This window comes from Vicugna pacos, chromosome 32, assembly GCF_048564905.1.
Source record: "Vicugna pacos chromosome 32, VicPac4, whole genome shotgun sequence".
NCBI lineage: Eukaryota > Metazoa > Chordata > Mammalia > Artiodactyla > Camelidae > Vicugna > Vicugna pacos.
Genome location: NC_133018.1, coordinates 25326502 through 25338186, shown reverse-complemented (window position 1 = coordinate 25338186; position 11685 = coordinate 25326502). Strand labels below are relative to the sequence as shown.

Below are 11685 nucleotides of genomic sequence, written 5' to 3'. Positions count from 1 at the left end.
GCAGGGTCGCAGGATGGAACACACAGTGTGACACATAATCTATGAAGTGTATTAGAAACGGGTGGGAAAAACAGTTGATGGTGGGGTAAAAGGTGTGGACCTAAGTTAACTTTGGAAATGGACAGGCTTCTTTTGCAAAGGCAGAATGGACCATTGTTAAACTGTGGGCTTTCTATTATAAAGTGCTTTCCAGGGTGTAGCAGTTAACAATTCTGGAACCACTGTGCATGTAACCTGCCACAGAGAATTTGGTTGATAAAGGGCAGGTGGTGGGAGCCAGGCTCCTGGCTGTGGGAATGGGAAGTCACAGACAAGCAAAGGGAGAGCCTTGGCCCTCATACTCCTGGATCTGAGCTTCCTGGATGGATGGTGTGGGGAATGGACTGGGAGGGGGAAGGCACAGCTCCTTACCCTGGGAAAGCCCTACTGATGTAGGAACCTCACACTCCTTCCTTCCCCCTATACCTGCTGGAAACATTCAGATCTCCAAAATCAGCCAATGTAGCCTTTAAGACATTCTCACCTTCAGGCAGAAAAAGGAGTGTGAGGGTCTTGCCCTACCCACAAGCTGTCCCAGAATCCAAGTCCTAGAGGGTGGAGCCAGGACGGGGCACCTGGGCCTCTGAGCAGCAGGTGACAGCAAGGAAGAGACCAGTCCTGAGGGTCGTGATCTCCTGAAGCCTGTGAGCCCAGTGCCCTGATGGGGTTCATTCCCTGTGGGGACATGGGCATGGCCTGCAGTGGTTCTGTTTTCCACCTGACCCCTTGGAAGAAGCCAGGGCAGAACTGGGCTCAGGGGTCCCCTGGCAGTGTTTCAAACTCTGACAGAGCGGTTTTACAAAGGAACAGGAGAGTGAAGCTGAGCACCTGACAGCCAGTCCTCTGGCTCCGGGCTGCTTCTATCAGGACCACAGTCCCCTGCATGGAGTCTGCTGTAACTCACCTGCCCCCAACCTGGGCTCTCTCCTTCCTCCCTGAACCTGTCCCCCAGGTCAGGCACATCTCTCCAAACCCTGCATCCCCCTCTCACCTTAGGGCTAACAGGCCCCTCACAAATCTGTGACCCTGCTGCTCCCAGCACCCCAGGAGGCAGCCCCGCCTCCCCTGGTTGCTGAGCCCAGACACCTGGGGCTTCCCAGTCCCCCACTTTCCCTGTGCCCCAGCGACTGTCAGCTCCTCCTCTGGAGTCTATGGCCAGTCCCCACAATAATGCCTCCCATACAGCATACACTGGAGTGTTACTTAGAAATGGGAAAAAATGAGCCACATATGCAAAGACATGGCTGAATCTTATATGTGTAATGCTGAGCGTGCCAATCAAAATAACAATGATGATAATAATAATAATAATAATATTGCAGGAGACTGCACATAGAAAACTGCAAATATGGGGTCTTCAGAATTTCATTCAGGGGACACAGATTGACGTAACCCTTAGAGAGTGTTCCAGATAAGAGAAAGAGTAAGGGCCTTAGAAAGACAAAAAGCCAAGAGTTAGTTTGTTGAAAGTTTCATGGTAATAATTGTGATTGACTCTGATGTGAGTCAGAAAGTATTTGTCCTTAAGGAATTGTAAGTTATTTTATAATAAGGGTCTGATAAGTAGACAGAGAGTCAAAAGTTACCCTAGGGTAGGGTTTCAACAAGCAGATAGACTGTCATGAATTATTTTAGGGTGAGGATACATGGCCGGTCAGAGAGACCCGAGACAGAGTGGGGTGTTGGGAAAATCCTTCAGGTGACGTCAGAGAGGCTTGTCAACAAGAACTGTCACCAGTCAGAGGGCGGTGGTGGTTAAACAGTAGAAGGGCCAGGACGTTTCACAGGCCCCAGTATAACGCCATCAGTGTGTTGGACGTCCAATCAGAATCAGCCCGAGGAGCCCAAATTAACCCAGTGTCACCTGTTCTCGGGCTCATTAACCGAGTATTGATTCAATTTTATTATTTGTGTCCTCTCAGCTTGACTTCCATGACAGTCTGGAGTCCTTATTCTGTACACATCTTGTATAGTTTCACATAGTAAAGATGAAGTAATTGCTTATTAATGACCCTCTTCCAAAATTTTCCTACAGGAATTGAATTTACCACAGAAGCCAATGGGAGGGGACTCCCCTCAACTCCCAATCTCATCCTAAGCTTCTGGACTCATCCTAACTGGTAACTTCTCTTGACTTCTGACTTCCTTCTTGAGATCATTCCAGTTAGGACAAAGACGATATAGGAGTGCATTTGAGACATAGTGGTGGGACTCTGGAACGACGTGTCTTTGGTTTAGAAGGGGTGTGTGTGTGTGTGCGCGCGTGCGCAAGAGAGAGAGAGAGAGAAAATCTGCTGTATCTTGGAGTGAGTCTGGGGTAGACCCCTTTCCTTGGGAAAAGATGAAAAGATGAAAGAGAAAAGCTCTTTCTGTCAGCTTTTTTTTCTCATTCACAGCTTGGACCAGCACTGTCCAACAGTAGTTTTCAGCACTCTATATTATTGCATTTAAATACTTTCAGTAGCTACATTTTAAAAAGTAAAAACAGACAAGAGACATCATTTTCATTGTCCGTTACAGCCAAGGATGTTATTTAATTTCTGAACACAATCAATGTAAAAATGACTAATGACATAGTTTATATTCCCTTTCTGGTATTGAGCTCCCAAAATCCATCTTGTGCTTCTCACTTACAGCACAATCCTACTTTGTAAGGGGAATAGTATCCAATATACCTACTCCATATTTAGATTTTTGCAAGGTTCACAGCTGTAAAATGTGATTCACGTGTCTCAATTGTTCCAAATGTACTTAACCATTTTCCACTTAAAGATCCTGTCAGATGAATAATGAAAAGTTCCATGTTTGGCCTAGTAACAAAGCGGTGATTGTGCCCTTACCAGGTGGGAACCCCCAAAGAATGGTGAAGTCCCACGGAAGGGTGGGGAGGTCTAAGGAGGCTGGAGGTGAGACAACAGAGACACACGATCAAATGACCTTTCTCAGTGGTTCACTACTCAGGAGTAGAAGGATGGTGGCTGAGAGCCCCAGGAACATGAGGTGACAGGTTTCTGTGGAGTTTGGAGAGATCTGAATGTATTTAAATGCTGATGGAAAGATTCAATAGAAAAGGAGAGGTTGAAAATGCCGAGGTTTTGTGTCAGGATCATGAATTTACTAAGAAGGATGAAGGGATGAGGACCAGATCACCACTGGAGGAGAAAAGAAGTGTGTCAATATAATCAGATGAAATTTGGGAACAATGGAATCTTAGAGATATTTGCAGATCTGGCAACTACCAGGGTAAAATTTCCACCTAGTAGTTAGCAACTTCTCTGTGAGATATCCGACAAGTTAAGGGACATAGGATGTGTGTGAAGGAAAAAGGAAATTGGAGAACACCTGAAACAGACTTTGGAAAAAAATCAGAAAGTAAATATGCCAGCACATACAAAGAAAATTAAACTTCCAGGCATTGTGGATGCTTTCCAATAGATGCAGATGATTTTGGATTTCCCATGGTAGCAAAATATCATGTTGTGTGCAGTTCATAAGACCAGCGGTAGCTATGGCATGGCAGATAAGTGCCACCCTCCAGGCTTGAAGTTTTACAAGGCAGATGTGATGAGCAGTAAGGAATTTTGAGTTATTCCAAGAGAATTATTGAGATCATAGTGCATGGAATCCAGGATTGACAGGAGTAGGAGGAGAGAAATTCAGATGAGGAAATGGTGATCAGGCATAACTTCCAATCTTGAGGAACAGGTATCTACAGTATGAGTGTTTGAAAAAAAAATCAGAGATCAGAAATTAGTCATGAGTTAATATGTTTTCTGAATTATTTATTTAGAACACGGCCACTTGGGTTGATGTAAGCATCAGGGGTATGGGGTGAGCTGCTAAAGAGGGTTAATGTCACCATAGACAAGTGGTCTACAGTGGCCACCGTGGTTAAAGGCACTGTGAACATCATGAGTCAGTGGGTTAACGAGGTGAACAGTCACATGACATGGAAGAATGGAGGCATTTGGGTTTTAGAGAAAGACTGATAAGCATGTGATACAAGAGACTACCCAGACCTGTGCAGTTGAGAGTGACGAGGACAAGAAGAAAATATGATCGTACTTATAGAGGACGGGGTGTCACAAGCTGGTGGAGCTGAAGTGATCTGGAGTGGTCCTGAGTTTTGACTTTAAGCTTCCTGTTCTTCATCCACATCTGCTTGCTGATGTCCCAAGAGGCAGGTCACACTTAACCCCCAAGGGACAGAGGGAGGGTGAAAGTACAAAAGGACCGAGATAATGGTCCAAGGAGGAGGATTTCATTCCTCATGTGGCTCCAGTTTCCCAATTTATTTTTGTAGAGTACGAGGAAAAGAAGCATGATGGTGAAGACTTCGCAGAGGAAGCATCGTGACTGGGGAAAACAGTTCCAACCAAAGCCAGGTTTAAACATCTCCATCCCTTTGAGGATGTCCAGTTACATATTCAAGAGACCAGTTACTAGAATCACATCCCATCCCGGCAATGAGGTCAGATGCTGCCACGAGGAGGAAACCCTGGACACCCCCCAGCAGCTGTGCTGGCAGAAGAGACTGCAAGGACTCCAGGCGTGCAGCAGCACAGGAGAACCACTGAGTCCTCTGGATCTTGCCAAAGCCTTGCAAAAACTTGTACCAAGATGTGCTGGTGAATCCCTGCCAGGGGTGCACACAGGCGGTCCCAACCCCAGCCCTGGGCCCACCCCTGCCCGGTCTTCAGATTTGTCAGAGATGACTCCAGGAGCTGGTCCGGGCATCCTGCAGCTCCTCTGCAAACAGTGTCTGGTCACTGAGGAGGAGATCAGTGATCAGGAAAGGAAAGTGAAGACAGCAAGAGAGAGACTGGCAATAGCACTGACTGCAGACAGACTGGCGAGTGAGGCAGAGAGAACGAGGGGCCAAGAAGGACGTCCCGACAAACACCACGACAAGGAGAGACGATGGTGCCAATGAAATTCCGCACGGCGCTTTATTGCTGTGTCTGCAGCGTTCTTGCTTTGAGTTTGTGAAACTTTAAGATATACTAATAAAAAAAATTTAAACAACAACTATACTTTAAAAGAGAATAAAAAGATATACTAATGCTTTCCTTTATTGTAAACTCACTTGTGTAACATTTGTGTAACATAGGGCTTTCTGGGGTAAGAAATTGAGTTTCAGGCGAAGAGAGAAAGACATCTTCCCTCTATGTTGTTGTTTCATTTCTGTTCAATTAGTATGTTATTTATCTGTGTTTTACAGTTAACAGTTACCAAAGTCATGGGTTTGTTCAGGTTTTTGCCCTCACAGTTACAGAGTACAAGCTACCTAGTCAGAATGGGTTATTCGTTTGAGGTGACAGTCCCCAGTAGATCCCAAAACATTTCATTGGGTTTCAACGGATTTTAATCTATGTTCTCAAATTTCTGTTTTTTCTGGGGTTTGTTGCATGTAATGAAAGGCCAGACTTTCCCCTTTTCCCTAGATCTGTATGTGTTTGAAGTTCGATTCATGAAAATCGACATGCCACTGGGGGGAACCATGCTACCAAGAGAGACTGTTTGCAGCATCACTAATCTAACAAGAAGCCTGAGCTTGGTTGTATCCATTTGTCTATTTGCCTGGTCATGTGGGTTGTATTAGTCAGATTCTCTTCAACATTACTTACTTTTGCCTGATGGATTTGTCAGTTTCTTGGAGAGATGTGTTAAAAAAAAAAAGAGTATCTGTATATCTTCCCTAAACCGAGTTATATTAAAATGGAATCTTCTTGGGGAGGGAGGGCATAGCTCAAGTGGCAGAGTGCACGCTTAGTGCACACAAAGTCCTGGGTTCAATCCCCAGAACTTCCATTAAAAAAACTAATAATGAATAAATAAATAGACCTAATGACCTCACCCCCCCAAAAAATTTTAAAATACATAAGACAATAAAAAATAAAATAAAACTGAATCTTCTCTACCATGTGGTAATCATCCAGAACTTTAGTTAGAATGTCTTTTACCATTTGCAGCAACATGGATGCTCCTGGAGAATGTCATTCTAAGTGAAGTAAGCCAGAAAGAGAAAGAAAAATACCATATGAGATCGCTCATATATGGAAACTAAAAGAAAAAAATCACAAAGCATAAATACAGAACAGAAATAGACTCATACACATAGAATACAAACTTGTGGTTGCCAAGGGGGCAGAGGGTGGGAAGGGACACACCAGGATTTCAAAAATGTAGAATAGATAAACAAGATTATACTGTACAGCACAGGGAATTATATACAAGATCTTATGGTGGCTCACGGAGGAAAAAAATGTGACAATGAATATATATATGTTCATGTATAACTGAAAAATTGTGCTCTACACTGGAATTTGATACAACATTGTAAAATGATTATAAATCAATAAAAAATGTTTTAAAAAAAGAATGTATTTTAACATCTTGTTTTAAAACCAATCATTATTTAGCCACACTGATTTTTTTTCTTTTCCTCATGACTCCTTTTATGTTTTGGGGGCTTCACATTGCTTCCTCATGACGTACATTCTTTACTGGTTCACTTCACGTGGGCCAGGAGCAGAGACGGCCTTTCAGAACTCCCCAGACGTGGAGACTGAAGGAACGTTCACAGGCAGACCAAAACCCGAGGAATGTGGGAGTCTTTATCTTAATTTTTGATTTTTTTTAGGTTTTACTTCCATTTTGTTTTTATTTTTACTTCCAGTTTTATTGAGGTATAATTGGCAAACAGTACCGTGTAAGTTTAAGGTTTGCAGCACAACGATTTGACTTATGAAGTGATGACCACAGTCAGTTTAGTGAACATCTGTCATCTCACCTAGATGCAACATTAAAGAAACAGGAAAAAAAACTGTCCTTGTGTTGAGAACTCAGGATCTACTCTCTTAACAACTTTCATACCTAACATGCAGTATGTTAATTCTCTTTACCATGTCGCACACCCCTAGTACTTATTTATCTGAGAACCAGAAGTTTGTATCTTTTGACCGCCTTCATCCAATTCCCCTTACTCCCATTCCTGACTGTAGCAACCACAAATCTGATCTCTTTTTCAATGAGTTTCTGTGTTTGCTTGTTTGTTTCTCAAGTATAATCAACCTGTGAAACTATGTTAGTTCCTGGTACACAACATACTGCTTCAGTATTTCCATGCATTTCAAAATATTCACCATAGTAAGTCTAGCAGTCATCTGTCACCATACAAAATACAAAGTTACTGACTATATTCACCATACTGTACATTTCATACCAGTGACTCATGTATTTTTTAATCTGAAATTTTAATCTCGCTCACCTATGTCTCTCCTCCCTCCATCCTTTCTCCTCTGGAGAGTTTCTCCTCTGCTATCCATGACTCTGTTTCTGTTTTGTTATGTTTGTTCATTTGCTTTGTTTTTTAGATTCCACACATAAGTGAAATCATGCAGTATTTGCCTTTCTCTGATTTATTTCCTTCATAATAATACCCTCTAGGTCCAAACATGCAAACATGTTTTTGCAAATGGCAAGATTTTATTCTTTTTTATGGCTGAGTAGTACTGCATTATATATATATAATACATGTATATTATATAGAGTATTCTATATATATATATATATACATACATGCACACACATATATATATTTATATATATATATAATGCAAATAAAAGCACACATGAATTCAGGTGCATGCGTACAGCTTAACAGCTGCGTGTTACTAAGTTGTTCTTCCAGAAGAACAGCATAAATATCCTTGAGCTGAAAACAGAACTTTTCAGGTACTACTGAAATTCAGCAGAGAATTAAACTTGAGTGCTCACTTCATCACACTAGCAATATTCTAACCCGTATTGGCAAAAGATATACTTCTAATTTTTAAAAGAACAATACAATCAAGACAAACTGAGATATAGATACAGATCTATAGCTCACATCTGCCTTATCCATTCATCTACTGACTGGACTGACTGTCATTTACATTGCTTCCATATCCTGGCTGTCACAAGCAGTGTTGCCATGAATACAGGGGTGCATATATCTTCTCAAATTAGCTAAATGCTTAGGAGTGGAATTGCTGGATTGGATGGTAGTTCTATCACTAATTTTTTGAGGACTCTCCATAATGTTTTCCATATTGGCTGCACCAATTTACATTGCCACCAACCGAGTGTTAGAGTTCCCATGTCCCCACATCTGTACCAACACAATGTATTTGCTGTCTTTTTGAGGACAGCCATTCTGACAGGTGTGAGGTGATAACTTCACTGTGGCTTTGATTTGCACTTTCCTGATGATGAGTGATGGTGAGCACCTTCTCACGTTCTTGCGGGCCGTCTGTATGTCCTCTTCGGGAAAAATGTAAGGTCCTGCGTATTTGTTAATTGGGTTTTTTTCTTTTTAAGTCAAGCTGCATGAGTTATTTTGGGGGTTTTTTTTGCATAAGTTCTTTATATACATTGGATACTAACCCCTTGTTGGACACACCATTCACAAATACATTATCCCATTTAGTAGGTGGCCTTTTCATTTTGTTGATCCTTTCTTTCACTGTGCAAACGTTTTTTAGTTTGATGTAGTCCCAGTTGTTTATTTTTATTCTCATTTTCCTTGCCTGAGGAGGCAGTGCCAAAAAGAGAAAATTCCTAAAACCAGTGTCAAAGAGCATACTGCCTATGCCTTCTAGAAACTTTATGGTCTCAGGTCTTACATTAAAGTTTTATTTAATCCATCTTGAATTTACTTTTGTATATAGCATAAAAGGAGTCCAATTTGATTCTTTTGTGTGTAGCTGTCTACTTTTATCAACACCATTTATAGAAGAGGCTGTCTTTTAACCATTGTATATTCTTGCCTCCTTTGTTGCAGATTAACTATCCATATAAGTTTGGGTTTATTTCAATGCTGTCTATTCTGTTCCATTGATCTATGTGTTTCTGTTTTTGTGCCAGTACCACACTGTTTTTGATTACTATAGCTTTGTAGTAGAATTTGAAATCGGGAAGATTGATACCTCCTCTTTTTTCTTTTTACTAAGACTGTTCTGGCTGTTTGCAGTCTTTTGTGTTTCCACACACATTTTAGAAGTACTTGTTCTAGGAGGGAGGGTATAGTTCAAGTGGTAGAGGGCATGCTTAGCATGCAGGAGGTCCTGAGTTCAATCCCCAGTACCTCCTCTAAGAATAAATAAATAAACCTAATTACCTCCGCCACCAAAAAAATTACTTGCTTTAGTTCTGTGAAAAAATGTAATTGGTATCTTGACAGGGATTGCATTGAATCTGTAGATTGTTGTACATTTCCCGATCTTGGAGAATTGGCCTTCTCTCGGAAATGCCCTGGGGGCTTTAGCACATGCCCCTCTGAAGCAGAACTACATTCCCTAGGAGTGCCCCTCTGTGGGCTGCATGGGTCCTACTGCTGTGGTGGGGTGACAACTGTAAACATGCTGGTAGGTATGGTTGGCCCCCTGTGTGCATGGTTGAAGTCCCTGCCTTGTGTGAAGGACACTGGTCGTTGGTGGGTGAGGCTGGGTCCTGGCATGCTGGCTGCTTGGCCAGAAGAGGTCTTGGTGCTGGCTCACTGGTGGATGGAGTTTCGTCCCAGCATGGTTGGCTGCAGGCCCAGGGGTCCCAGAACTAGTGTGCTGCTGTTCACGGACAGGACCATGGCCTGGAGGCCCCAGGGTTGGTTTTGTCCTGCTGGTGGGGAGTCCAGTTCCTGACACGGCTGGCTGTGGGGTCTGCTGTGCCCAGGAACTGGTGACGGTCCACCTGTGCATGGGTCCAGATCCCAGAGCAGCTGGCTGAGGGGCTCAAGGTGTCCCGGAGCTGGTGCTGGCTGATGTAGGATGGAGCTGTTTCCCACCCACTAGTGGGTAGTCACGCCCTAGGGCTAGTGCCAGCCCACTGATGGATGGACTGGGTCCTGGGTTCTATGGCTTGGGACCTGAGGATGCTGGTGCTGGTGGGTGGGGCAAGGACCACAGTGGGTGCCAGGGCTGGTGCTCACCTACTGTTGTGCAGGGCCAGGCAAGCCTGAGGAGTTCAGGTGGTTTTTTTTCCTAACATATAATTTTTTTGAATATTTCATGATTATGGTCCTATAGCTTTCATTGTGGAAAGTTTTTTTATAATTGTTGTTTTTGGTTAGTTGTTTTGGCTTTTCAACTATTGATTTGATTCATCTACGAGACATATGCAATTTCTTATCTTGTTATTTTTTGTGTCAGTTTTGGTATAGTGGTTTTTATAACATGGGTAATTTTGACCTCTGTTGTCTAATTATCAGTTTCAGGATGGAGCCCAGTGTCTGCCAAGGACAGGAGGGAGGAAAGTGCCCTGGAGACCTTAGTGCGACCTTTTCACCCTGGTCTTGCCTCTGAGACCAACCCTCACATGGGCACCTCCTTGCCAGGCATCCAGGCTCTGCTGGCCTCAGGAAAGGCCCCAGAACGAGACCAGGACAGGCCCAGAGCTCTGCATGGTCCTGAGGGGGGGGGGAGGCACTTCCAACAGCAGCCCAAGGCCCTCTAACCGCTAACCCTAAAACCTGTTCACTAACTGTCCTGACATTTTGTGCAGAATTTGGATGAGGGTGAGTCTGAAGAGAGCTCTTCACCTGGTGATGCGTTGTGTGGATAAGAGTGGGGAAAAAGATGGGTTGTGGAGGCCAGTTATTTACATCAATCACCATTTGGGGGAACGATAAATCCTAAGGTTGACATGACTCTGGGACACTGGGGTGCTCACTGTGTGTGTGTTGAGGGGAGAAAGTGGGTGATGTCTGAGATCCCAGAATTGGGGTAAAATGAGAGAGTAAAGTGTTCATGAATTACGGGATTGAAGTAAGCAGACTAGGGAAACTAACAAGTTACTAGAAAGTTTGATGAAGAAAAGGATGTTTACACAGCTTCAAAGTACCATCTGCTAAAATACTTACACAAAGAATAAAAGAATAACTTCGTGGTGGAGAAGCTTGGCTGGCCAAATCTGAACCAGGCGGTCGAGACGAACACCACTGGAGATGAGGTGAGCAAAACCATGTGCTGCTGGGAGGACATGGTGAGGACCCAGCGGCATTTCCAGGATATCCTTTCTAAAAATGTACACCCCAAGTTCCAGGGCAACGGCAGACATGGCACTTGGGGGGTATTCTACAGAGTAACTGGCTTGTAATCCTCCAGTATCAAGGTCATGGGAGCCCCAGAAAAACCAGGGACTGCTCCAGGCTGAAGGGCACTGAAAGAGGTGTCAGGTAAACGTAGCCCATGTTATGAGGCAGAGGTGGATTCTTTCACAATTTAGGGCATTCTTGGGACAACTAACAACTTTCATGGGCGCTGGCAACTGGGAGGGGGCAAAGCGTTGAGGTCCTGATTTCGATGAATTCTACCCTGCGGCTGTGAGGGCAGAGTTCCGTATCTGATAGAAACACGTACAAGTCACAAGAACGGTGGGACACCAGGTAAGTAACTCATTCTTAAATGGTTCAAGGACAGAAATCTTTGTATCCTGTGTTCAACATTTTGTAAGTTTTCGACTGGTTCAAAATAATGACATGTTTTAAAGTGGAAAGACCTGAGTTGGAGGGAACCTAGCCTGGGAGCAGCTGTCCAAATGGACTGCCCATCGCTCCTGAGGGAGGTGGGGTGATGGTGAGGTGGGAAGCCCCATAAAAAATACCGGCAG

The 11685-nt window shown here is 43.6% G+C and overlaps 1 protein-coding gene across 1 annotated transcript; it reads left to right on the top strand.

Moving 5' to 3' along the window:
- The first annotated feature begins 3660 nt into the window (after window positions 1–3660).
- LOC102534679 (methyl-CpG-binding domain protein 3-like 1) lies at window positions 3661–5113 on the top strand. The gene is made up of 2 exons (XM_006209516.4): window positions 3661–3744; window positions 4343–5113. The coding sequence occupies exon 2, from the start codon at window positions 4361–4363 to the stop codon at window positions 4970–4972; it is 612 nt and encodes a 203-aa protein (XP_006209578.2). The 5' UTR covers window positions 3661–3744; window positions 4343–4360; the 3' UTR covers window positions 4973–5113.
- Window positions 5114–11685: the final 6572 nt, after the last annotated feature.